Source organism: Dioscorea cayenensis, chromosome 10 (assembly GCF_009730915.1).
Source record: "Dioscorea cayenensis subsp. rotundata cultivar TDr96_F1 chromosome 10, TDr96_F1_v2_PseudoChromosome.rev07_lg8_w22 25.fasta, whole genome shotgun sequence".
Classification (NCBI taxonomy): Eukaryota; Viridiplantae; Streptophyta; class Magnoliopsida; order Dioscoreales; family Dioscoreaceae; genus Dioscorea; species Dioscorea cayenensis.
The window spans coordinates 21,736,101-21,764,094 of record NC_052480.1 but is presented as its reverse complement, the minus strand read 5'-3'; the positions used below and the strand labels follow the sequence as shown (position 1 = coordinate 21,764,094).

Here is a 27,994-nt window from a genome sequence, read left to right as displayed (position 1 = left end):
AAAGATTAATTAAGTAAAGTTAAAAAAGAAAAATAACAGCGGCCCGATTCGAGCCGAATCCAACGAGGATCCTAGCCCGATCCAATAATTGATAGAAAAAAAAGCCAAGCCATGAGCTGGGCCATGGACATCATATTCAAAATTTGGGTTGGCCCGGCCAAGCCCAAACTATTCATGAGGCTCGTCGGATTTGGGCTTGGACTGGGCTAAAGCCTATATTTTTCGGGCTGGGCTGGCCCGGCAGGGCCAATGATGAGAGTGATGCATATATATGTATATGTATATGTAAAGATCGGCATCATATTATCTTCTTATCTTTAAATTTAGAATGTTACCATGTTTACATACCAATACTCAATTCAATTAGTACGTAACATCTACCAATTTTGACATATCCTCTCTTAAGATCAGGATCGGATTTAATTCTCACTTCTTTGACTTACATTTGAATGGTTGAAATTTAGACCTATCCATGGGCCCGGCTGGGCCTTGTCCATAATTACTAAAATTCAAGCTTGTCCAAGTCCGGCTCGGCCCAAAAATTTGGGCCTTAACCTTTGCCAGAATCCGCCCAAATTTAATGACCTCGTCGGATTTGGGTTGGCCCGGCCAAGCCCAAACTATTCATGAGGCTCTACCCAAAAATAATATTAATATTAATATGTGAATATGACCAAATATTGTTCTACAAAATACTTAAAAACTAAAATACCAAATGCAAATATCTATTCAATTACAACAACTAAAATTCAAACTATTATAATCAATGGCAATCAACAATAAATGTATATTATATAAGTATATACAAAAATAATAAATAAATAATCAATGACAATTCAAACCCTTATATATATAAGTATATACAAAACTAATTAATAAATATATTTTATAATTCGGGACGGGCTGTGCTTGATTTTTAACGATGAAAAACAAGCCCGACCTGGTTTTAAAACGAGTTTTTTTTTTTGTCCAAGCCCTCCTATTTTTCGGGAGGGCCTTCGGGATAACCCAGACATTGAACAGGTCTAGGTTAAATTCATCATATAATGATTATATATATATATGTATAATATTAACATTTTTGAGACTTAATAATAGACAAGGCTATTAAGGTTAAAGATTGGGAAATAAATTCCTTTTGGTTAAAGCTGTTGGAAAGCCAGAAGAAAAATAATGACTTGGTGCATGGAAGGAGGAGGAGAATGATTTGAATGAATGAGCAATTTATCTGACACATTTGCAGAGTGACATATTAAAGTTTGATTTAAAGTGTGAGTTTGGTTGTTCACTTGCTGATGATGACGAAGGACAACTTCCTGCAAACAAAAACACTTCTTTTTATGGATTGATTGAAAACTTTGACACAAATTTGTTTGCTTGACATGGATTGATTTTCATACATCAATTTACTAATTTTTAGATATCAATACTTTAACACATCTTGGAGAACAAAAATTATTGTTATTTAGTATGCATTTTAAGAATAAGATTTGTATTTAAGCTTATTATTTATATGCTATCAAGCACTAATTTTGAACATAAACATGGCACAAATCTATGAATGAGTGATGGACATATATGTGTATATATATATATATAAGATAAGAAGATCTTGAATTAATTGAAGAGTTTATGACATAAAGAATTAATTCTAAATGAAATGTTAATTTTGAACATAAAGATAAACAAAAATGCAACAAGGAGTGATGGACAAAAAGTGAGGATGAAGACCGCCACACCACTTTTTGATTAAAAAAAAAAAAAACAGAACTTGCAAAACCTTATGATATATATATATATATTGTTATTGTCTAATGTATCCCATATTATTTATTTGAAATCGAACCCTAATTTTTATTATATATATATATATTGTTATTGTCTAATGTATCCCATATTATTTATTTGAAATCGAACCCTTATTTTTATTTTTGTTTATGCACCAATAAATGAAATAAGATATTTTAATAAACACATTATTAAATAAATAGGTCCTTGTTGATATTGTCTTTCCATGTTAGTGAAGGTGGTTTATATTAGAATTTATCATCGTACTTTATTATATATAAACTTCTAATAATGAGTGATATGAAATAAACTGAATTTACGGTTTGTAATTTCTTCATCAAAAAATCATATTATTTATTAATTATTGAACTTTACAAATATTTGTTCTTAATTTTTTTTTTTACAATTTTTAAAGGTTTGGTATTAATTATATATGGATTTATATAACAAAATTATATGACATGAAACCTTAATCATAATCTTGGACACAAACAAGATGACACAACAAAAGCATGCATGAGTGATGGACAAAAAGGTCAAGTGTGAAGTGAACCTTTAGATCCAATAAAACTTTATTAGAGAAAAAACAAGCGAGAAGAAAGAATGAGAATGTGTCATCAAGTAATATTCCAATGCAAAGGAATGAAAAGAAAAAAATTAAAAAAATAAAAATAAAAAAAAGGTGGTCTTGGCTAATGAGTGAAAGTTATAATGAGAGACATTGCCAAAAGAATAAGAGATGCACTCATGCCTCCCAACTCTTATCTTCTTGGGCATTGGCCACCATCATCATCACCATCATTATTCATCTCTTCTTTCTTTCTTTTCCACCTTAGCACTAGTCATAGCACTATATTATTGACCACCTTCTTCTTTGTTTTTCCCATCCATCATCTTTTCATTTATATATTTATTTGTTTTGTTAATTACTATTTATTTTTAGGCCTTCACATCATCTTTCTATAATTCATTTTGATGTATTCTTATATAAGGTCACTTGCTCTTCTTCTTAATTTGTTTATTTGGTTTTGAGAATTTATATAGATATTATTAAAAATAAAAAGTTTATGATAGTTTATATCAAAAAGAATCCTAAGAAAAACATAAATATAGTGATAACATAATAAACTCTAAATTTTTAAATATTTAGGTATAAAATGTATATATATATATATCAGATGGACTAGATTCTTTTATTTTATTTAAGTAATTATTTTTTCTGACGAAATGCAAAGGACAAGTGCATATACAATCAGAGGAGTGTGTACAAGAAAAAATTATGGCACGCTCATGCGTTGTCACCCAATCGATATAGAGATTGGGTTGCAAACCCACACTCGCAACTGAGAATTTTTATTATCATGGCATTTAGCCTGTTTCAAACTAGAACAATAAGTCTACCACAGATCAAGCTTTTCATGGTGGAGCTAGTGCTACTAGACCAAAGGCCGCTTAACTTTTATTTTATTTTGAATTCATAATTATTTTTAACAAACATACAGTTTGAATATATTAGGTTAGGATTTGGATTAAAAACAAATTTAGTAGACTATATATATAGGTAATCTATTTTTTAGGGTTTGAGGGCCAAATATAAAATTATAGACTAATTAATTAGACACCCCCATAATCTTTCTATTCAAATTAAGTATCTCTACCTCTTCCCTTTCTTTAGTTTTAAATAATGGAATTTGAAGATTGCAACCAAAGTCATGGTCTAGTTAGTCTTATTTATATATATAGTACATCTTTAGTCTTCTTTTCACATCAAACTATTTGTTTTATTAATAGTGAAATTCAAAAATGGTTTATTTAACGTACTTATGGGTTCATTTCAATTTATATTCACTTAATTAATATTATAATTTATTACATCTCCATCAATGCTTTATGACATTCTAACTTTGATCCATTTTTAGAACAAGGCTATCATCATATGGTTTTCCTATTCTCACCCTTCTTTCTCTTGAGTCAGCTTTTTTTTTTTTAGGACCATCAATATTTTTCACATTCTCACTTTTTTTTTATTCAATGATATCCTTATTCGCCCCTCAACTCAGAATTAGGTATGAGTATTAAATTATTAATGGTTTTCTTATAGCCACCAATGTTAAGAGAATAAATTTAATTTTGATTAAAATTACCATCACTCATCAAAATACGATAATTATTTGTTTTCATATTCTCATTTGTAATTTATTTTTTAATAAATATGGATAAATCATAAATCATCAACCATTGAGTCGAGAGAAACTCTCGACTTTTGACTTGGAAACAAAATGAAATACCATTCTCTTGGGATGGTTCAACTGTGAAATATTTATCTTCGCTTTTTCACTTTTCAATAGAGTAGTATTTAAGTGATTAATCTATCTACGTTAGTTGTCACATGACATAAAATAATTACTTTATTTTAAAGCAATTTATAGAGTTCCGTAGGAGGCCCAAAACAAATAAATTTAGATAATTAAGAGGCTTAAATCAATATTTTTTTTTTTGATTAATTTTTTATAGATCAAGTTGAAGTCTTCTTTCAAGTGATATACAAAATATCTCTTCCTTCCACTTCCTCTAATTATTTTAATTCTAGTTGAAGTGTCATGGAGCCTATGTCATTTTGGTGTACTCTTTTTCATTTCCTACAAAAATCAACACTTATTAGGGATGCAAGTTTTCCATTATTGGCCCTTTTAGAGAAATAAAGCAACCATAAATCTTTTATTTTGGCTAATATAAAAACAATTTAATTTTATTTGGATATAATGAACTTTTTTTTTTCTTGAACTTTTTGAATCACGCAATGAATGGAGGAAAATGATGAAAGGAAATGATAGCTTTTATTTTCTTTTAATAATTTTCATTATTACTTGTTTTGACAATGATCTTCGGTTTTCCTTTTTTTCCTTTTTCCTTTTTCTTTTTTATATCCATTAATCATTTCCAAAGTTCCACACCTGCATTAATGGGACCCACACACACAGATATATATATATATATATATATATATATATGTTCAATTTGATGTTATTTAGGTGGAAATATTCATTATTTTTTTCACAATAAAATTCATTTCATTTCAAGTACTTCATTATTTAAGTTTAGCTCTTTAAAAATGAAACATAGTATATTTTATTATCAATTCACCAATTTGTTTACTCTTCTCTAAATGTACTTGGCCCCACATATTTTTCTTTACATTCCACTAATTTTTTATATATATTTTTTTATCCACAATATATTTTTGTTGAAGTAATAAACAGGAAATTTTCGTGATTTCATTTTATCACTATTATTTTTTTTTATTGTATATTTTTTTTAATAAAGTAGACATACATAAATGTAGAGTTAATATTTTAATATTTTTAACACATTCGTCCTTTCACGTCGAGTGAGTTGAGATTCGAACTTATTTTCTTAGTAGAATACAAATATCTATACAAAAAATTTGGTGTTGATTAATCAAAAGATGGTTGGTTATTTCTCTCACTTTAGTTGCAGATATTTTGTTTTAAAAATTTTATAAATTTGTCATATATTTTTCTCTATGAACACTCGTTTATTTAATGGGTGATAATGAAAATCCATAATTTTTTTATTTTTCTTATTTCCCTCTAATTTTTTAATTTATTTTTATGACCCTATATTTAGGGTATAAAAAAAACAGAACACTTGGTTTCTGTAAAATAATTCCCAAATGGGTTTTACAGGGGTAGATAAGTACAAGGGAACTATAGAGAAGTTGAAAACGTTTTAGGGACTTTAAAATAATTACACCTTAATTTTTAAAGTAATAATTAAATAAATTTAAAGCGGTATTATCACCGGAAAATTTGTACACATCCACAAGACCTTATCTCAAGGAAATCGAACGGTTATGATGGCATGATGCTCTGAAAGCGACGCGAAACAGAATCCTAACCGTCCTTATGGTGGTACACGTGTGAAACATCAGAGCCGGAGATCGCGGAGCCCTGACCAAACGATTAGATCATGATAAGGATGGCAAAATGGTAATTGTACAGTACTTTGTTCTGAAAGAACGGGCGAGCAAGAATATGCCTCTCTTCTTGTTGGACGCTTCTTGGACAATAAAGCCCTTTATATTCTACTTATTTTCCAAAATGCCATTCCAAAAATCTTAGTTAGGTCAAACTTCACTGTTCATCTTAAAACATGTCCAAATGTTAATTTTAATTATTAATATTAAAAATAACAATTTTGATCATCATTTTATTGTTAACAATGGGGTGGAATTTTTATTAGTGTAAAAAATTATTTGAATTTTTGATTAGTTTGAAAAATATACTTGTATCATTATAAATTTTTTTCCCCATTTCATAAAGAAAAATAGAGGCAAATTAAGACCTTGAGGTCATTTTGCTTATTTAATTTTTGCATGGTTATCATAGAATAATATATATAAATAAATATACCTTGAGTCTATATGAATACATATTATAGTTTCATAGTAAATAAAAAAGGTGAAACATATTTTATATATATATTTTATTTATATCTCTAAACATGTAGTTTTCATATAGAGCTTTATGCTGGTTATGCACTTTTATTCTTATCATGGAACATATATATACTTTATCTGTTTGCTGAACAAAGACAATTGAGAATAAAAATTTCAAAATATTTAAATAAAAGATAAAATATCATTTTTCAATAAATTTAATAATTTAGTATAATATCCTATAATCAATCATAAACAACCTGTATGAATTTTCAAGTTATTTATTAAAAAAAAATTTAAAACAAAAGTGAGGCAATAAAAAAGGTTTCAAATTCAAGACTCATTGGAAGCAATAATGGTAACAGGTCATCAGGTGTATATTCATAGTCCACACATCTCATCCTTGACTGACAGTGTGTATGTTGGATGATTAATTTTCAGGCTGTATGCCCCTAATATATACATCACTTGTCGCTTTTGAAAAAAAAAAATTTAAAATAAATGATTTTTTAATATGAGTTTAAGTTATTATTTCTCTTCCCTCAATTATTATTATTTTTTTGAGAAAGGCGACAAATGACCAACCCTGGGGACGCTGCGTGTGGGAGCAAGACTCAACACTGACCCAAGTGCTCTCACTTTGCATAGGACATGAGGTTTGATCCTGTGTCTTCTCTGAAATGAATACCCCACGTAAAGAATCGATCTCAATTGACCGAAAGACCATTAGTTTTAATTACTTTTTTACCTTTGGGTATTACACGAGGCAATATTGTGTGTGAGTATATATAATTAAAATTTTCAAAGAGAGAGAAAAAATAATCATTATCTTTAAAATAAATAATATAAAAAAAAAGAAAATGGCAAATTCGAGATTATACAATAAGAGGGAAGCAAATTTACGAAAAAGGACATGGTTGAAGATAGAAAGCTAGAGAAGATCAAACCCCAAAAAACAAAAACCTCAACGAAGAGACCAACCAAGATTCTCAATGGCATCATCCGTAAATATCCTCATCAGCGAGCCCACTTTCCAAATCCCATCACTATATTAACCCCCTTCCCAACCTCGCTTTGCTGACGTGTGATCCAGACGAGGTCCTCGCCGGAGATTTACCGAGCTTGGCCCACGGCGGCGGCGGCGGCATCGGCGGTGGATGGAAGGTGGGTGGCGATGCTGAGGCAGCTGATCGGCCAGGTCGAGGAGCTCTGGGAGCTCTGCGGTCCTCATAGCCTCGATCGCGATGAAAGGTATCTTCTCTCAATTCTTATCTCTTTGTTTCTCTGATTTTTTTTTTTGGAGATTTTGATCGATTTAGAGATCTGTGAATTGTAATTGTTTGGATTTCTTGATTTCTTTGCTATCTTCTCTTGTTTCGTTTGTTTGTCTTGGAATTTTTCTTGAGGTGATGGTTCCTAGGGCTTCGATGGCTTCTTCGATTATCATTTTTGGGGTGAATATATGTTTTCTTGCGTTTCTCGTGGTTGATTGGGGGTTTTGTTTTTGATCCTTGATTCTATTTTCCAATTTTTTTCTTTGAGTTCGTTTTAGAAAATTTCAATTATTTTGTCAAATTAGCCAGGACTTTGTGTTTTATGACTCTATTTACCTGATTAATTATTTTAAAATGTATTTTTTTGGTCTGAATGTTGATTTATTTTGTTATCTAATTATAGTATATAAATCTGGGTAAACCATTACATGATGTATTGGTGAAGATTTTGTAATTCAGATTGAAGAAAATTTTTTATAGACATGACAGGTGTTTGTTTGGACTTTGGAAGCTAAATTAGTTATATCTTTTTGTATTGATTGATTTTGCTATGTACATTAGGTGTATAGCAAAAAGTTTTGCAAATTTATGCCTTTTGAAGTATGCAGCGTTATATTTTCTTCAGAAATTGTGTAATATAATTTGTGATTTTTTTATGATCTTGTTGGCTAATACATTATTGGAAAAGGTGCTATAGAAATTCAATGAGCTTATTGAGAAGAAATGGTTGACTTTCATGGTGCTATTTGGGTCACTTCAGTCTTGCTTCATTTTGAAGATATTGTTGTTAAATTACCATTTTTGTTCAGACGTTTTTCCAGTTTAAGTCGTTTTTGTTGTTGACCAAACCTCCAATTTGGAAGTGAATTCATGTGATCCAGATTTTGAAGCGATCTCCATCAGTTAAAATTGACCAGTTTGACTGATATACCCAAAGTCTTGTCCTAGATGTATTGTAGTGTATACCATGGTATGAGTATTTGACTTGTTGATCAGTGCAATGCTGAATTTTGTGTGGAATTCTTTGGAGTGAAAGAGAAAATGACAATTAAGTTATTTGTTAAAAAGCTACTGAGCATAGATTCTTTCAGTATATGATGAGTTAAATTTGGATCACAATTTTTGGTGCATTTGCCTTTGCAAAAGTTATTTAAATTTGGTGGTTGTGTCAGCTCCATATTGTTAGTTTTATCTTTGGATTTTGGAGACTTGGAGTTTTCTTTTGCGTTGCTGTTTGAATTATCTAATATGGTAAAACTGTACAAAGTAGGTTTCTTTATTTGTCCGGAATCTCAAATGTTGGCTTGTTTATCTTTTCCTCCTTGGTAGGCAATTAGTTTATAAAATAGAAACAACTATTATTATCGCTGTCCAACTATTATTATTGCTGTCATGAAATAAGGCTTACCTCCTAATCTTCTTAAGCTAGTATATCCAATGTTCTGCTGAATGTTATCCTCTTACCACACTTAGGTTTAATTTGTAAAATTAGTAGCTGTTTTCTATATTTAAAAAAAGGCTCTTGGAGCGTATTATTTATGATGCATGTTATTTTTACTTTTGGGTTCAAATACTAGCTGTCTTGATGGTGTCAGCTTGTTTTTCTTCTTTTAACGACTTGGACATGATAAACCTCAACTATATGCAGATTACTGTGATAAATGTGTCATAACTCTGTGGATGAGTAAATATATATCTCAAATGATCTTAAACTTTAAACTCAAACCTTACTTGTTAAGGTGTCAAATATATATATATGTATAAATTCTACCGGAGTGACTAATGTAGAGCAGTGTTTTGATCAGCTAAGTTAGCTTAGCTTTGGGCTTTTTACTAATAACCTCCGCATAGGATCTATTGCCGGATTACCTGTTTCAAAAGCATTCCAATGTGAACTCAATTTCAAACTTTTACTTAGTACTACAGGTCACTATTGATGGTTTCTTAGATGATTTGAATTTGAGGCTGTTGGACACTGTTTTTTTGGTAGATGGAAAATAAATCTAGAAGAGAAATCAGTTAGGTGGTGTTCGGTTGTCACCTTCAACCAAAGCTCCAATTTGAAATAACAATAACTTTGTCTGCAAGATTTAAATAAGTTTATAAAAAAAAAATATTAAAAATACTAATAAAAATAAAACCCATCTTTCATTATGAGAAGATAATATTAATTTTGAAATATTTATATTAAGTATTATTATTTATGTCAAAGCTTGGTCAACCTCAGACAAAAGTTCACCCCAAAAAAAATTTGAACTCCAAAACTCTAACCTAGCTTCAAATTTTTCCAACCCCAATCGAATTTCCCTGTCAGGCTAATTGTAGCCGCCTCAATTAATGCCTTGGCCTCAGCTTCATTGTGTGAAACCTTGAGACTATTGCCAATTGTCTTCAAGTTCTTCTGAGCTTAATTTAGTTTTGGACTACAGACCGGCAATGAATTAAAAATGGTGCAGATATAGAGAAAGAGTACTAGTGGGTGCAGGGTTTATGTGAAGCCATTGTTGGTGAACATTCCAAGGCTAAACTTTCTTGGCATTACTGTTTGCCTTGTCCCCAGCATATGAGCAGTATTGCCTGTTAGTAGTATAAGAATTCCAATCTGAAGTGCAATTTATTTTGCCTCTATAGAAGTGCTTGATTCCTCTGTCAGTCATTTGCAATTCTGCTAGTGTTAGGACCATTGGTTTTAGCCTACTGATCTTTTTGTGATCTCGTTATAGTCATTATGGTATCTGGATTTCAGATATTACCTTCTTTCTGCAGACATGTTTTTGCTTATATCAAACTAAGGGGTCATCTTTGAGTAACCACAATAATTGCGTCCCTGAAGCCCTTCCCTTGAAATCACTCTTAAAAGTAGATGTGGTTAATATTGAATTCATAGATGGAGATTGAATGGTTATTTAATATCACAGCTCTTTGCTTTGAGGAATTGCATTTTTGCTTTTATTTTTTTGGGGTGGAGTGGAAGTCTAATAAATTTTGAAATAAAACAAGTGCTCTCTGACTCATGACTCTCATTAGATATTCTTCCTCGTCGCTTTTTATATTGTTTGTTGTTTATTGTGATTCAGTTTCATGTTTGAGTTTTGGGTATTGTTTAAGTGGTAATAGGTGCAAAAGAATCTTCCGTTGTTTTTTATTTATTTTATTTTATTTTTTGATGGAAACATGAGATTCAGGCATGAGATTGTTATGCATTGAGCTTACAGTCATATATTATGCAAGTAGCTTCATTAATTATTTTTTGGTTCTTAGATATCTTGAATATAATCTGTGAAGGATTTATTAGAAATTGACGAGCTAGGTAAGTAAACAACATCTCCCTTAAAAACTCTCTCTTCGCCACAGATGCTGTATTCTTGATTTTGGCAACAGCACCATGGAGCATGACTTCTGCAATTTTGTTGAAGGAAAATCTGGGCCTCTAAAGATCGTGGAAACCAATAAGTCTCCTCCCACCAAGAAATGTCGCAGAGAGAAGAGCCGTCAGAAAGGAGATATCATGGAACAACAAATCTGGAAAGATCTGCCTGAAGATCTTGTGGAAGCTGTTGTAGCACGGCTTCCTGTTGCTACAATCTTCCGGTTTCGCTTGGTATGTAGTAGGTGGAATTCCTTGATTACCTCAGCCAGCTTCTCACAACAATACGCAGAGGTTCCACGTGCGCATCCATGGTTCTATACAACCACAACATATGAAAATGTGAACGTTAGAGCCATGTATGACCCTTCTATGAAGAAATGGTATCATTCCTCCATCCCATCCCTACCATCATGGATGACATTCTTTCCTGTGGCTTCAGCTGGTGGTCTCATCTGCTTCATGGATCTCAGTCATAGGAATTTCTATGTTTGTAATCCACTCAATTGTTCCTTCAAGGAACTACCTTCAATACAAGTTAAGGCCCACTTGAATATGGCTGTTGGGATGATTTTAAACGGGAAGACTGCAGATTCTGGTTATAAAATAATGTGGTTGGATGATAATGGAAATTATCAGGTCTATGATTCAATGCAGAACAGTTGGAGCTGCTCTGGGAACTTGCCTCCAAGCATCAAGCTGCCACTCTATTTGAATTTCAGGTCACAGACTGTGTCCATTGGCAGCATGCTGTACTTCATGTGTGTTGACCCGGGTGGTGTTCTATGCTATGATGTGGCAACTTGCACTTGGAGGCAGTTCTTGATCCCGTATCCAGAGCATGTAACAAACCACATGCTTGCTGCGTCTGGAGATCAGGTTTTGCTTGTGGGACTACTGTCCAAGAACGCAGCCACCTGCATTGGTGTATGGGAGTTGCAGAAGATGACTCTCTTGTGGAAGGAGGTTGACAGAATGCCAAACGTCTGGTGCTTAGATTTTTATGGAAAGCACGTTAAAATGACATGCCTGGGCAACAGGAAGTTGCTCATGCTCTCCCTTGTCACATCTGGTAGGTCAAGACGTCTATCCACGCCACGTGTAGTGACCTATAATATATCAAAGAGGGAGTGGCAGAGGTTGCCGGACTGCAAGATTTCTCGTGGGAGGAAGAGGCTCTTACTTACATGTGGCACAGCGTTTGATCCTTTTCCCAGTGCTCTGGCCTGACTGCTCTTTCGCCCTGTTCAACGAGGTAGGAGCTTCTCCATTTCTTGTTGAATCACTTGTCCTTTGTTATATATCTCTCCTTTCTTCCCAAAGGAATATTAGACAATCTTGACCTTTTTGATTACTGTAAGAAAAAGGCTCTCAACTAGCACTCAATGTAACTAATGTTTTATTAAATTAACACACCAATGGCACCATTGTTCTTATGCCTTTTCTTTTCCCTGATATGTGGATTTTTTGTTTTCAGAGGAAAAAGTGCCAGGTACATTTGGTGCAGCGCAAGGTAACTCTTGATGATTGGGCTACTCATGCTTTCTATTTTAGTATGGTTTCATATGAAGTTTAGACTGACAAGCATACCTATCGTGTATGATCTTGATGGGTGGATTCTGTGTTACGTTTGTAACTCTTTGTGAATTATGGTCGCGCACACGTCACGACTGATTTACAACCAGGTTTAAGCTCGAAAATAACCCTATATCTTGATCACAAACCTTTGAATCAACATCGATAAAAGTTTGTGTGTTTTTATGATGTTGTTTTCATGATTGCAATTGATTTTAATTTATCAGGTGCTACTTGTTAGTAAATATAGAGAATCTCTCTGGTCTTCAACTATACGAGATGCTATTGAAATATTAGAAGTTGTGCATAGGTTCTAATTTTGTTGCTGCTTAATATCTCGACAAAAAAAAAAAAAAAACAGAAAGAAGTCTTTTATGCAAGCTCTCTTGAAAATATGTTTGAGTTTCTATTGAAACAATAAGCAGCAATGCTGTAGAGAAACCTTTATGATTACTTTGAGAAGAATGACGGCTTTTGTAAATGTGAAAGTCCCTTCTGTTTTGACTGAATCTGAGAGAAGAGTCAAGTTGGGAAGACTGGGCTTTAGTAAATACTTTGTATTCTCATCATGAAGTTATTTCTGTTCTAAGTTATTTAAAATGTTTTGTCTGGTCTGACAGTTGGAAATTTGGTGGGGTAATAATTCCCCATTAAATTGTTTGATCAAACTTTTGCCTAATTAATCTTTGTTCCACTTCCTTCACAAATAGAGTAGATATCTTTTTTTCTTCACTGGAAGTGTGTGTAGTAGAGTGATGAAGCTGTCCATCAGGATTTATTGGGATGTATTGGTTCATTGGTATTTTTCTTTTGGAAGTTATAGGCTGTGTTGTTTTAAGTATTGTTCATATATTAGCATTCAAAAAAAGTGAAAGTGAGATGAATGCAATTGATTTGAATAAAGCATATTGAATCAGTCCCAGAGGTTGTTGGGGCATATGATATGAATGAAATCCAACTAGTTACTTTGGCCTTGCCAGGGAGGAGGTTTTTGGGGGGTTTTTGTAAGGTAGAGTTATGAACCAACTCATGTTTGGATCCAGGGTAAAATGAAGGATAGTATTTGGGGTTACAAGACAAAAATACTTTTATTAAATTTAGATAATTACATACATGTCTTACATAAAAATTTAGGTTTTAGTTGTTCTGGGCATTGGAATAAAATAGTAAAATATTGCAAATTGTTAAATAAAAACATTAAATTTACAAAAATAATGTATAAAATTAGCATAAAATATAATTTATATTTTTAAAGGTATTTTAGTAATATTAATATAAAATCTTACCTTTTATTACCTTCAATCCAAACACGAGAAGGTTTGATAACTTTGTAATATCACAATAGAATTGAGAATTGAGATGAACTCTTCAATACAGTGATAGATTTGAGAATTCTATCTAGATCTCAATCCAAATGATTAAAATACACCCATAGTTCATCAAATCAAATGAAAATACCAGAGTAATCTATCTCAGAATGATAGTGTTCCACTACACAACAATCAACAAGTAATAATACTGAAACTGTAATTCAGATGCAGAAATTATGCTCAAAGTGCTGTATATCGGACAGAAACAGGTAAAAAAACAGTAAGATAAATGGGAATGCCTTCCCTCCTGTCGAGGTCACTGGAGACGATCACCGGAAAGCTCAATCAGGCCCAAGCATCTACTTTCTTCTTCTCTCCCTTCTTTTCCGAGCCCTTACTTCCTTTTTTATCTCTTTGTGCCTTGTGATTAGCTGTCATAATCACATCCCCATGAGTCCTAACATATCCTTCTGCCTCGGGATCATCTCTTGTTATCATATACTCATTAGTCATAACATTACCCCACCCATCAAACTTGACCTTGTCCTCAAGGTCAGAGTGGAGATACTCTTGAGTTGAGCTAGCCTCAATGTATTTCTTCATATAGTTCCATGCACCAACAATATAATTTTGCAGATCAAGGAATGCCATGGCAGCTGGGCCGATGGCAAAATTGTTGACAATAGCAATAGTAGTATTGACAGGAACATTCAATGCAGTCTTTTCCCGATTCTGGCAACGCATGCCATCATCAGTGGAGACATTTTGATTTGTGCCTTGCTTATGCCAGACATTTGCATCAGTTCCAGTATGTATAGGTTCATATGAGGACGCACCAAAGGCCTGATAATCTTTGATCCATCCCACTATTCCAAGTAACAGCCCAATTTCATGTATCATGATGTGCTCATTAACTTGCATGCACTTGTAATGTTCAGCTTTATTAACAAAAAATTCCCCAAAATTTCTATGTCCAGGAGCTCTGCAATGACTATTTGCTTCATCATGATCAACATACTTTTGTATGATGACTTCAATTGCTCTACGGGCATAGAAATTTAGAAAAAACAGCGGAACATTATTTGATCCTTCATACTTACAGATCAGAGATAATAACTTTATTGCAACTTTGAATGATGAAACCTGAATTGTTGCCTCAAAGAAATCATCAAAACTGGTTGGTTCTTCAATTCTAATTATTCTTCCATCACTAGTCACTAAACATGATAGTTCCTTGGTAGAACCTTCATTTAACAACCATGCTAAAAGAAGACGCAGTGATGAAGCAAATAAAATATCCTAGTGTGACCACAATCTTAGATCTAACAAAATCGGAGCTTTAAGTAAGCATTCCATTGCATCTTTGGAAGTGACAGAACCAAGGGAGCATGCCATTTGGTCTAATTCAGTAGTAATCAGAGAAGCAAGACTTGAGTTATTCTTCGAGTAAGACGATGAGTTTTTATTAAAGGAACTCTCCAAAAGTGACGCAGAAAAATGAATACAACTGGAAGCATCAAAATGCCTTTATCCCTTGGTGAGAACTGCAAAGACTCTTTCAAGTTCCATAAAAACAAATAGATAGAAATGACCTCTTTAGGATATTGGAAATACATTGCCCAGTCAAACCAATTCCTTTCCCATAGTTCTTCTCAGCTTGTGATTACATTGATACTAATTGTTTTTTGATCATTGAAACTTCAAAAGTAGAGATGTTGCAAAAATTTCTCACCAAGTTAAATACCTCAAGATGAAGCAAAGGAGAATGTTTTTCTAGGGATTCAAGGAAATTTCCATAACCAAGAGATTTAAATTCTTTGACTGAGAAAATTGATTTCAACCATATTTCACAACCATGGAGGATAAAATGCTTGAGCAGTAGGTCTACTCTTCTTGGTGAAAGATGATCAAGTTCAAAATAATTGAAGATTTGCTTAATAGTATCTTCAACAGTAGCATTCTTCACAGCTTCTTCAATGCAAGCAAAATCATTTTTAACAGGCATTGCTTCATTGGAAGACTATGGCTGCAGTGTCGGCATATGGACCAAAGAGGTGGCCAAGAGTTTCCTTTTCATTTGCAATATCATAAAAATTATCCAACATGTCAAATTTAATTGATTTCACTGCAACATTTAGCAAGGCAATAACAGAATACAACATGAATGTCCCTTGCATTTTCCTTTTCTTCTTATCTGACGACGTGTATAGATTCAGCATCAAAGCAAGAACCTTTGGAATAGAACACTTCTGACAAGCCCCCTTCTGATCCATTACAACCCATATTCTATGAGATTCAAGCAAAAAATCAAACTGGCCAAACCTATCCATTAATGCTTTTGCAATAGCTGCAATCACCACATAATCATGTCCTGCCTCATCCTGGCCAGTATCTGTGATCAGAACATTCCCAACAATCTCTTAGTGATTTGATAGAGCATCCGATAGATGAGGTTGAATCATTTCATCAAGCTTGTCTTCCAAGACTTCAAGCTGATGCCTCACATTAGCAAATTCAGTAACCACACCACAGTAGAAAGACAGTGCCACATGTTAGCCAATGTTTCTGCAGACCTTGAGATTATCTGATTGCCAATTACATCCCCAACACTTACACTTAGTTGGGCCTGGCAAATACATCCAGTAACATCTCATATGTTGCTTCCATTCTTTGGTTCACGACACCAATTTTAGTAAAAGGAGTTATAAATTCAGAAACAAATTCATCAAGCTATAAGGTAGACATGCTCTGGTACACCTCATTGCACATTGCCTCAATAACCAACACAGGGTCACAATGGTCCAGGTTAAGCCCATAGCTAAACGTCTTCAATGAAGCATTGATCTTGTCGAAATGGGTCCATTCATGTTGCTCATCACCCTTGACTACGTCAATTAGTTCAGTGGAGAATTTCATCAAACAGTTGATGGGTGACGTTAGACACATAGATGAGAGACAACCAACTGTACCAACTTGGGCATCAGGCAAATTACAAACAAATCATGAAGCTCTAAAAAATTCAGAATCAGTAGTGACAGATCTTTCCAATCTTGTGAGTCTTTCTTCACCTTGAATCCATCTTTCTTCGATTTGGATCCACCTTGCACAAACCCTTGCATAGAGTGTGTTTACCTTAGCCTCTAGGTCTTGCAATTCCAATGATTTAGCCATGGAGGGAATATGGCTCTCAATGAAAGCACCAAAATATGTAATGAATTATGGCTCAATCAATGCAACAATCAATAACCAGAGTAATTCTCCAACTTCCAAGCAGAATATCACAATAGAATTGAGATGAACTCTTCAATATAGTGATAGATCTGAGAATTCTATCTAGATCTCAATCCAGATGATTAAAATACACCCACAGTTCATCAAATCAAATGAAAATACCAGAGTAATCTATCTCAGAATGATAGTGTTCCACTACACAACAATCAACAAGTAATAATACTGAAACTGTAATTCAGATGCAGAAATTAAGCTCACAATGCTGTATATCGGATAGAAACAAGTAGAAAAACAGTAAGATAAATGGGAATGCCTTCCCTTCTGTCGAGGTCACCGGAGACGATCACCGGAAAGCTCAATCAGGCCCAAGCTTCGACTTTCTTCTTCTCTCCCTTCTTTTCCAAGCCTTACTTCCTTTTTATATCTCTTTGTGCCTTGTGATTAGCTCTCATAATCACATCCCCATGAGTCCTAACATATCCTTCTGCCTCGGGATCATCTCTGGTTATCATATACTCATTAGTCATAACAAACCTCTATTTACCTTACCTTCAATCCAAACAAGGTATAACTTAGAATCTTCTTTTACCTTATTTTACTATACTTTACCCTCCTCTACAAAACTCTTTTTCACCTCATCCAAGCAAAGCCTTAAGGTTTTAGTCCAAGTTGATGGCATGGAAACTTAGGCTCTGTGTGTGTGCGTCTGTATTTGATAATCATGTATTTTAATTTTTTAAAATTTGGTGGCGTAGGATTTCTTGACTTGCACCTAGTTAATCTCTAGAAAAATATAGTAAGGTCTTCCATCAGTGTTTTCTTCTGTCTTAGAAAAATTGAATGCATGAATCATGTTGTAAATGAGACTTCTAACTTTATAAGTTGTTGGGTGAATTGGATGGTGGTCCATAAGGCTATCCTTATTTTGCTAAGAAGTCAAAAAAATAAAATAAAATAATAATAATAATAATAATAATAATTTCTTTCTTAGGAAAAGAAAAGCAGTTGCCTTTTTCAATTTGGTTAGCTTTTGAAAGTTGAGAATTTTGATGGCATGATTTTCAAGTTTATTCTTCTTTTTTTTTTTCCCTAAACTTATATTTGATTTATACCTATGTTTATATATTTATATAAACCAAAATTAACACATATAGTTAAATAAAGTTTGTTCCTATCATACAAACTCATGCAAATTGATGTCTTTACACATTGAAAAATTTTTTTGAAGTATTTTTGTTAGGTGTAAAATAATAATTACAATAGTTGTATAGATAATTATATTTTTAATATATAGATTTATTTTATTGTAGTTGTGACTCAAAATTTTGAAAAGCAAATGTGGGAGGAAGTAAATATATGATTTATATAGGACTATTTGGATTGGTTTGGCTTGGTTTGTGAAAAATGTGCTTTTATTTTTTAAGTTTGGAGGAGGATATTAAATATGTATTATTGACTTGAGATATAATTTATAAAATTTTTAGAATGTATTTTTGTCCAAAGAAAAAAGAAAATTCTTTTTTAGAAGTTTTTTTTTTTAAAAAGTCACTCTCACTAACTTCTTTGACAAGGATTTGTTTATTTATTTTTTTATTTTAGAGTTTCTCATCCTAATAAAAGTCAATCTAAATGTCTAAAAGGTTGGCCAAAAAGTCTTTAATTTATTTTAAAAGTATTTTTGGGCAAGAAAATCTTATCCAAAAAGAAAACCACCTTGTTTGGTTTCCTACATACTCTAGTTTGTGTACCAGGAGTGATGCCGTTCAAAGAAGGCCATAATCTTATATTACATATTAAATGTTTACAATATATTTACATATTAGCATATATTTAATTGATATTATTCGAGTTATGTGGTTTTTTTAATCTTAATATTTTAAATAAATATTTATAAGTCAACTTTATTACGGTTTAGAATTTATAATTTACTTGTTATAAAATTCTATAAATTCTATGATTTTTTGTGTGGTTGATTTTAAATTTACAGCTAATTATAATTCTCTTATTTTTATAATTTTCAGCTCATATTGTAGAAAATATATTGCTAATATTTGTGCTCCTTGGAAACTTATCCATTAACAAATTTATGGTAGCCTCTCATTTCTATTCTTAGATAATTCCATTATATATATATACTCATTTAGTATGAATGGACACCTCCAAAAACGTACTTCTATTTTTTTTACCGAGGTGGATTGCAAACCGTACAATGCTTAGTACAGGCATACTGTACATTCTGAGACAAATTTAAAGAATATATATATAATATTTTTGTTAAATTTATTTTATTTGAATATAAGCCCTTTTTTTTAATACGTCTAAAGATATATATGATTATTTATTTTGCCTCCAAAGCATTGTAATTATGTATTTACTCAAAAATTGAGAATTTGCTTTTATTCTTTGAGTCAATTTTTTTTTACCCAAAGCGCTGGGCTTGTGGTATTGCATTATGAGCCGTTAAGGCTCGTCAGTCAACCAATTTAGTATGGAACTAATAAACAATTATATTAAAATTAGAAAAGAACTATAATATTAAATTTCTAAACTACCTCTAACAACAAAAACTAATAATTTTATTTTAAGATTTTGTTAATCAATTTTACATCATCTTTCAAAGATATACAAATCATTAAATTAAAAAAAATGTATCCATTTAAGAGTTCAACTCCTACATATGAGATTGAATGTTTGACTCACTCCTAATGCATGTTTGAGATGTATATATAACCACTGTAATGATAGCCAAGTGGTTAAGACATTTGACTCTAATATGAGAGATTGAGGTTTCAAATCTCTCTCGATACATAGTTGAAATGTAATAATAAAATATATGCGTGTTTATATGTGTGGTTTATGTATTGCCAAAAAAAAAAAGAATTAAACAGAGATACGCAAACAAAAATAGATTTTTTATACATGTATAAATTTAAAAAAGTCATATCCCATGATTTCAGAACAAAGTTATTCTCTAATTTTCTCTTATCATAATCTGACACATTTAAAAAATACCCTGATTCTAAAATCAGGCCAGATGAACACATTTAAAACTTCTAAACCTGATGGAAGTCATTAAAAAAAAGAAAACAAGCTAAAAATACATGGTAATATTAGCATGGTCACAAGACTCACAAAGGATTCAATTACATACTACAAACTACAACAACATGAACTTCTATCATTCACTGAGCACCACCACCACCACCACCACCTCCACCACCATATCCTTGACCATCCAACCCCGGAGGAGGTCCTCCGGCGAACCCTGGTCCCTCGTCGGTCATCCCCGGCTGCCACATCTGCTGCCACGGCCTCTGCACAAACATCCCAGGATCAATTCCAGCCATCGCCGGTTGCCCCATCATCATTCCTGCCGGTGGAGGATAATAGTAAGGCACTCCGGCGGCGGCGGCGGCGCCACCTGGTCCACCACTCACTGCGGCGCCACCCATACCTAACCCACCACCATCCTCCTTGATCTCATCTCTCGGCACAATGTCCACAAGAAAGTCGAAGATGTCGGTCCTGGTGATGGCAGCGGCGATGTCATTCTTCTGTAAAGTCCGGCGCTTGTTCTCTTCGGCGTGAAGCCATGACCGGATGGTGAGTTCAAGAATGAAGAGCTCACACGCCTTGGCGAAAAGTATCGGCGCCTCGGCCGATATCATTCGGACATCTTCATCAGCTTTCATTATCTTCTTGATTCTTGCCAAGGGCAGTTGATGGTTCTTGAAATCAGTGGCGTGTTCTATCTCCTGCCTCTGGTAGTTCCAGAACATTTGGAGCTGTTGGTGCTGTTGCTGGAGCAGATGATGGAATGGTGTTTGTGGAAATGGGTGCACTTGATGTTGTTGGTGTTGATTCTGTACTGTTTGTTGTTGTTGTTGTTGCTGTTGCTGTTGTTGTTGTTCATGCTGGTTCTCCATTTTTTTGTGTTTTTTTTTTCTTTTGTATTTCTGTAGATCTGATGCAGAAGGAAGATTATGAGTAGGATGTGTGAGGACAAAGAATATATGAATAGTACAGTTCTTTATTACCTTGAGGAATGAATCCCTTTGCTTTTGAAGAGGATGGTATCTGATTCTTCAACCTAAACACATAGAAAGAGCATGGAATCAAAATGAAATTTTCTTTTTTTTTTTTAAAAAAAAAAAGAAAAAGAAACTTTGAATGGAATGGATATTTAGGAAGAGAAATAGAAGAAGAAGAAGAAGAAGAGAACCTTATCTTGCAGAGAGAGATAGAGAGAGCTCTTTTGATGGATGGAGAAGATAAGAGATAGATGTATTATTCATTTATATATATATATATATATATAAGTGAGAGAGGTGATAGTGACAAAGAGATGGTGAAAAAGAGAAAGGCAGAGAGAGAGAGGGAGAAGAAGGTGATAAACTCAAAGTGAAGTGAAGGGTTGACAGTTAGTGTGCTCTGACATAAGGGGGAGTGAGAGGACTGTTATTGAGGGGAATGGTTTAAAGTAATAAATAATTGTTTTCTACTATTGGAAAAAGAGATTTCTTTTATAAAAGGTATTGTAGTAGTTTGAAAATGAAGATTAGAAATAGGTTTGCATTCTAGTTTGTAAAATTTAAAATTTAAATATTGTTGATAATAAAGAATTATATTAAATTCTAATGAAATAGTATATAGATTGCAAGATTTTATCCAAGTACGGATATACAATCCCACTATTCAATTATTGTATACATATGACCAAAATATTTTCAAGACTAAAATTAAAGATTTTTTTTGTTGGATAATAAATTAATAACATTCTCAATATTATGTTTTGCTCACATTATTTAAAGGTTTTCAATAAAGAATAATGGCTTAAAAAAAATGAATTTAATTTAATGTTACAAATAAAAGAAATAACTAGGTGGGAGGATTGTGGGTGTGGATAATTGGTGATCTTGACATCTAGGCTTTGTCAACCATACAAAAACAAAATTTCACAGATAAAGTAGTTCTGCTTCTTTCTCCAAATAATAGCAATGAAGTTTTTTTTTAAATATCATAATGTATAATAAAAAAAGCCAAAGCCAAAGCCAAATGTATCACCATTATTAGTTTACTTGATATATATTAGTTGAAGTTTAGAATTTTTATATATTTTTACTCAATAAAGTAAGCATACTTTATATTTTTAAAGGTTTTTCTTGAATTTTATTTGCATCAACGTATAGTGTTGGCGCACATTGTTTTTGCCATGCATGTATGAATGCATCAATTTTATTTACACTTACACGTAGGCTTAACCCACATCCTTTGATATGCATATATATATATATATATATATACACACACACACATGAAATGTAATCTTAGCAATCATTCTTTGACTTTAGGCCTCCATTGGTTGCTTGATATGCATATATATATATATACACACACACACATGAAATGTAATCTTAGCAATCATTCTTTGACTTTAGGCCTCCATTGGTTGCTTGATATGCATATATATATATACACACACACACACATGAAATGTAATCTTAGCAATCATTCTTTGACTTTAGGCCTCCATTGGTTGCTTAGTTCCGTGCGGCTTTTGGTCATTTGAGAAGCACCACCACAAGCATAAGTGTGTTTTGGAGAGTGTAGAGCAATTGATGTACTTAGAAATTTTTGGTAAAAAGGTGTTTGAGAGTGTTGTCTCCATTTGTAAAATTAGTTTTTTAATAGTGAAATATTACTATTCTTTCTTTCATGGACATAGGCATTATAAATTTTTTTGATGCCTTCTTCTATTTTCCCACGTTAATACATTAATATCTTGTGTTACTTAGTTACATTATTGTATTATGGTTGTAGTATACATTAATGCCATATATGCGTAGTAGCATATCATCTCAGCATACCATACACATGAAATAGGGAATCTTAACTATTTGGAATATATTTAGTATTTTATCATATTAGGTAATCCATATTATATATGGATGAGTTACATGAGCATATAAGCAAAAGCAAACTTGTCAAATAGAAGAAATTGATTGTAAAATACTCTTTCTCAAAATGGTAGAAGCTATATAAGTTGAGAGAAATCATCAATAATAAATGTATAGAATTTAAAATGAAGCTATAATTGATAATGCTATATATTGACTTGTTTGCTAAGTGAGAATAATCCCACATTGGCTATTTGTGAAAGAGGTAGGGGATTTTTTTTTTCTATAAAACTGCCCATATACTCTCAATTGTAATTATCCCAAAAAGTTCTTTTTTTCTTCTATTATTTATATTTGGTGGAGATTCTTTAATTAGAATTTCCCTTAAGGGGTTAATTGAAAAATTACTTATAATTGTAACTTTTTTTGAAGATAGTGAAGTGGTCTCTCGCTGTGAGACGAGTTGGCTATTTGCGTAAAATTTGGTGTGCTTGTTCCTTTTATTTTCGTTAGTATTGGTTTGTATTCAATTACATTGTTTACCTGGGTATTTCTACTTAATTTCTTTTGTTTTCACAATATTATCTATTGTTGGGTTGTTTTTGTAAGGGAAATTATCTAGGTTTTCCCAACAAGTAGTATCAGAGATAGGTTCATCCTAAGCTTTGAGGTTTTTTGTGTAATTGAATACTCTACTTTTATTGAGATGGTGACAAAAGTTTTAGGCTAAGGGAATACATCCATGACATCAATCTCTTCTTCATTATTGAGGACCGTAATGTCCAATTCACGGTTTGCAATGGAGATATTTGATAGTACTGGGCATTTTGGTATGTCGAAAAGAGAAGTGCTAAATGCTTTGTTCAGGAAAGGGTAGATATAGCCATTAAGAAAAGAAGCCGAATGAAGTGGAAGATAAAGACTTGGCTACCATCAACTGTTTAGCTTGTGGAACAATCCGATCATGCTTTTCAAGAGAATAGAAATGTGTATTCAAGAATGAGACCTCTGTATACAAATTATGGAAGGCATTGGAAGATAAGTTCTTGACAAAGAATAGCCAGAATCGGCTCCACATGCAGAAGAGATTATTTCACTTCAAATATAAACTAGGTACCTTTATGAATAACCACATTACTTCTTTCAACCAACAGGTAGCTGATTTATTAAATTTAGATGAAACTTTTTAAGATGAAGATTTAGACTTGATATTGTTATCTTCCCTTCCTGATGAATTTGAATACCTTGAGACTGCTTTACTTCATGGGAAGGATAAGGTATCCTTTGATGAAGCGTATGTTGCTTTGTGTAGTTATGAATTAAGGAAAAAAGATAAAAAAAAAGAAAGCAAGAACATCTCAGCAGAAGCAATGGTAGCAAGAAGTCATTCTCAAAGCAGAAAATTTGGAAGAAGAGGAAGATCTCATTCGAAGACCAAACTTGGGAAAGATGAGTGTGCTTTCTATCATGAGAAAGGACACTGGAAGAAATATTGCCCCAAGTTGAAGAAGAAGGAGAAAGCTGTCCCAGATACAAATATAGCTAAATATGAGAGTGATGTTGAACTTTCACTAGCTGTTTCATCTTTAACAATTTATTTAAATGAATAGATGCTGGATTCGGGCGTAGTTCTTTTATTTTAAAGAACTAGACGGAGTAGTTGTTTACATGGGCAATAACGACCCTTAAAAGACAACTTGAATGGATTCAATCCAACTGAAGAACCATGATGGATTAATGAAAATTTTAACAGAAGTTCATTATGTACCAAGTTTGAAGAGGAATCTTATCTTTTTGGGAGCTTTAGAGTCCAAAGGCTTAATTGTAACAATGAAAGATGGATGCTTGAAGTCCATGTTAGGCCCATTAATTAGTGGTAATGAAAGGCATTAGAAGAAATAATCTATATTACTATCAAGGTAACACTATTATTGGGACAGTAGCAACAACTTCAGTGGAGTATAAGGAGTTGGAGGCAACCAAGATGTGGCATATGCGATTGGGACATGCTAGTGAAAATCCTTGCAAATTCTGGCGAAACAAGAATTGTTGAAAGGTGCAAAGGCTTACAAATTAGATTTTTGCGAGCATCGTGTTCTGGGAGAGCAAAAGAGAGTGAAGTTTGGCACCGCTATTCATAATACAAAAGGTATTTGGATTATGTTCACTCAGATGCATGGGAACCTTCCAAAACTCCATCATTGGATGGTAAGCATTACTTTGTAACATTTATTGATGATTTTTCTAGAAGAGTTTGGGTGTATAGCATGACAACTAAAGATGAAGTGCTAAACGTTTTCATCAAGTGGAAAAATATGGTGGAGAATCAATTTGACAGAAAAATCAAGTGGCTCAGAATAGATAATGGTGGAGAATACAAGAGTGATCCATTCTTTGATGTTTGTAATGAGTATGGCATTGCCCGACACTTCACTGTAAGAGATACACCACAATAGAATGGGGGTGTCAAAGTGGATGAACCTGACATTAATAGAGAAAGTTTGTTGTATGTTGTCCAATGTTGGATTAGGCAAGTAATTCTAGGCTGAGGCTTTGGAGTATGCACATCATCTCGTCAATCGTTTACCGTCATTAGCTATTGGTGGTAAAACACCTATGGAGGTATGGTCTGCAAAACCTACTACAGATTATGATTCCTTACATATATTTGGTTATAGTGCATATTATCATGTTAAGGAATCAAAATTGGACCCGAGGGCAAAATGAGGCATTGTTTATGGGAATCACTTACGGAATAAATGGATTCCGTCTCTGGTGCTCGGATATGAAGGTGATTTTCAGTATAGTCGTGACATTTGATGAGTCTCTCATGGCAATGAAGTTAACAAATGAAGTTATTTAGACCAATTGCACTCTATAGAAGGAAGAGAGTACTTCGAAGAAAGTGGAATTTGAGAAGATGATGATTAACACAACAAAAAAAGCAGAAGTGCCAAGTGATTCTCCGATAGTAGCAGGGGAATCAAATGAAGAAGAGATTCTAACTCAAGAACCACAACAACAACCAGACTCAATTGCAACTAGGAAGCCGAGACGGGAAATTCAAAGATATGATCTTTTTACAAATATGGTGGGATATGCATTTCCAGTGGTAGATGAAGATATTCCTTCCAACTTTCAAGAAGCAACCCGAAGCTTCCCGAAGCTTAGAGAGTGGATAGTGGAAGAAAGCTATGGATAAGGAGATGCAATCTCTTCATAAGAACAAGACCTGAAGGTTGGTACAACTACCGAAGAATAAAAAGACAGTTGGATACAAATGGGTGTATATGAAGAAAGAAGGATTCCCTAATAAGAAAGAAATTCGCTACAAAGCAAGATTGGTGGCAAAAGGCTACACACAAAATGAGGGAGTTGACTACAATGAGGTATTTTCTCCAGTTGTAAAATATTCCTCCATTAAAATTTTGTTGGCTTTGGTAGCATAGTGGAATTTGGAGTTGGCTCAACTTGATGTGAAGACTGCGTTCTTATATGGTGATTCGGATGAGGAAATCTACAAAACCCAACTAGAGTGGTTCAAGGTTGCAGGTAAAGAATATTGGGTTTGCAAGCTGAGCTAGTCACTATATGGATTAAAGCAATCCCCAAGGCAGTGATATAAGCAATTAAATAGCTTCATGAGCGGACAAAGGTACATAAGAAGTAAGTATGATCACTATGTGTATTTTCAAAAGCTACAAGATGGATCTTTTATTTATCTACTCTTGAATGTTGATGATATGTTGATTGCATCCAAGAAGCAAGTAGAGATTGACAAGTTAAAAGTTTAGTTGAATCAAGAGTTCGAGATGAAAGATCTAGGTAAAGCCAAGAAAATTCTTGGGATGGAGATAAGCAGATATAGAGCAAAGGGAAAGCTTTGTTTGAGTCCACATTTGAAGCTTAATAAGGGTATGCCTCCAAAGGATGAAGAGGAACAAAAATATATGGCTAAAGTACCGTATTCTAAAATACTGCAAACCTGCGAGATTATAACCATTGGCGCTCAAAAACCCAAATGTAAACTTACACAATTGCACTCAAGGCAACAAAACTTTTCAATAAGTAAACCAAATTCAAGCATATAAATTTCATAAAGCACATAAAACACCAAGTGCAACAAATGGGGATTTCAACTTTCACAAATACTAAATTTGCCATAATACGAGCTTTAAAGCCTCAAGACATAAAACTCAACATCAATTAAGTTTTTCCAAGAGATCACATCTCGAAAATAACTTTGCAAGAAAAACATAATTTTTATGAAATGCGTAGACTTCATTTCAAAGAAAAGAGCAATTGCCTAAAAACACTCTCCAACTTAGCTGCCGTCGCGACTAGGTTGAGAGCCATCATAGTCTTCACAACTTTGACGTTGGTCCACTGGTTATGTATAGTGACTTCGACCTCCCAGTGTATCATCCAAATCAGGACTCTATACGCCACCTGATGAGGACAGGGAAAATAGGTCCTCTATACTACCTCTAAAAGTTGGCTAGAGGGGAACCCATACTGCAGTAGACGGGTTACAACCCCATCACATTCAACCACCCGTAGGTGCAACCAAATATCAGCACAACAATAATAAGAGGTCCATAAACATGATAATATCCACATGCCAGTAATGAGCATCATTCCACATAATGAAATTGACAAGCATTACATGCTTAAGAGTGTCAATTCTTGCTTCCAATGAGATAAAATAATATAAATAAATATATGGAAAGAAATCCTTATCCACAGTTTTCACAGGTCAAATCACCTAGTCCTTGACCAGGACAATAATTAAAATTTAGAATATAAGCAACATTTCCAAGTAAATCAATACCATAAAGCATGTTCACAAAAAAATCACTTTAAACTCAACATAAAAATAAGGTTGTCAACCTTTGCAATTAAAGCTCTAGAATTTCTCATGTAAGCCGATGTCAAAGTAAACATAATTCAATACCCACACTCGGGACATTGCCAAGCATTGAAAACCATTTTCCAAAGTAGGAAACAATAAGCATACTTGTTGAGATATCTCGTACTTAGCTTTTAACATGCACTAAGGAATCCCATAATACAAACATAGATATTGGTCTGAC

At 33.2% G+C, this 27,994-nt stretch overlaps 4 protein-coding genes across 5 annotated transcripts; 2 read left to right on the top strand and 2 right to left on the bottom strand.

Annotated features, from left to right (window-relative positions):
• Window positions 1–7,319: 7,319 nt before the first annotated feature.
• LOC120270601 (F-box only protein 6-like) lies at window positions 7,320–12,780 on the top strand. 2 transcript variants are annotated; one of them, XM_039277655.1, is made up of 3 exons: window positions 7,320–7,498; window positions 10,876–12,143; window positions 12,366–12,780. In XM_039277655.1, exons 1-2 carry the CDS (start codon window positions 7,422–7,424, stop codon window positions 12,116–12,118), a joined length of 1,320 nt encoding a protein of 439 aa, XP_039133589.1. In that variant the 5' UTR covers window positions 7,320–7,421; the 3' UTR covers window positions 12,119–12,143; window positions 12,366–12,780. The 2 variants fall into 2 exon arrangements, with proteins under 2 accessions (XP_039133589.1, XP_039133590.1); XM_039277656.1 differs by having other exon boundaries at window positions 7,345–7,498; window positions 10,938–12,143.
• A 1,087-nt stretch (window positions 12,781–13,867) lies between these two features.
• LOC120270029 lies at window positions 13,868–17,709 on the bottom strand. The gene is made up of 2 exons (XM_039277035.1): window positions 17,594–17,709; window positions 13,868–17,505 (listed from the first exon to the last, which is right to left on the bottom strand). Exon 2 carries the CDS (start codon window positions 14,692–14,694, stop codon window positions 14,119–14,121), a length of 576 nt encoding a protein of 191 aa, XP_039132969.1. The 5' UTR covers window positions 14,695–17,505; window positions 17,594–17,709; the 3' UTR covers window positions 13,868–14,118.
• Window positions 17,710–20,093: 2,384 nt separating this feature from the next.
• LOC120270160 (nuclear transcription factor Y subunit C-1-like) lies at window positions 20,094–21,280 on the bottom strand. The gene is made up of 3 exons (XM_039277182.1): window positions 21,227–21,280; window positions 21,042–21,094; window positions 20,094–20,968 (listed from the first exon to the last, which is right to left on the bottom strand). The coding sequence occupies exon 3, from the start codon at window positions 20,928–20,930 to the stop codon at window positions 20,187–20,189; it is 744 nt and encodes a 247-aa protein (XP_039133116.1). The 5' UTR covers window positions 20,931–20,968; window positions 21,042–21,094; window positions 21,227–21,280; the 3' UTR covers window positions 20,094–20,186.
• Window positions 21,281–24,271: 2,991 nt separating this feature from the next.
• On the top strand, window positions 24,272–26,103 carry LOC120270366. Its single transcript, XM_039277363.1, has 4 exons — window positions 24,272–24,455; window positions 25,074–25,336; window positions 25,446–25,523; window positions 25,783–26,103. Exons 1-4 carry the CDS (start codon window positions 24,272–24,274, stop codon window positions 26,101–26,103), a joined length of 846 nt encoding a protein of 281 aa, XP_039133297.1.
• Window positions 26,104–27,994: the final 1,891 nt, after the last annotated feature.

Coding starts and splice junctions, on each gene's coding strand:
- LOC120270160 (XM_039277182.1), bottom strand. CDS start 20,930: ATGGAGAACCAGCATGAACAACAACAACAGCAACAGCAACAACAACAA.
- LOC120270601 (XM_039277655.1), top strand. CDS start 7,422: ATGCTGAGGCAGCTGATCGGCCAGGTCGAGGAGCTCTGGGAGCTCTGC. Junction 7,499..10,875: donor AGCCTCGATCGCGATGAAAG/GTATCTTCTCTC, acceptor TCTTCGCCACAG/ATGCTGTATTCTTGATTTTG.
- LOC120270366 (XM_039277363.1), top strand. CDS start 24,272: ATGGTAGCAAGAAGTCATTCTCAAAGCAGAAAATTTGGAAGAAGAGGA. Junction 25,337..25,445: donor GCATTGCCCGACACTTCACT/GTAAGAGATACA, acceptor AAGTAATTCTAG/GCTGAGGCTTTGGAGTATGC. Junction 25,524..25,782: donor GTGGTAAAACACCTATGGAG/GTATGGTCTGCA, acceptor TGCACTCTATAG/AAGGAAGAGAGTACTTCGAA.
- LOC120270029 (XM_039277035.1), bottom strand. CDS start 14,694: ATGCAAGTTAATGAGCACATCATGATACATGAAATTGGGCTGTTACTT.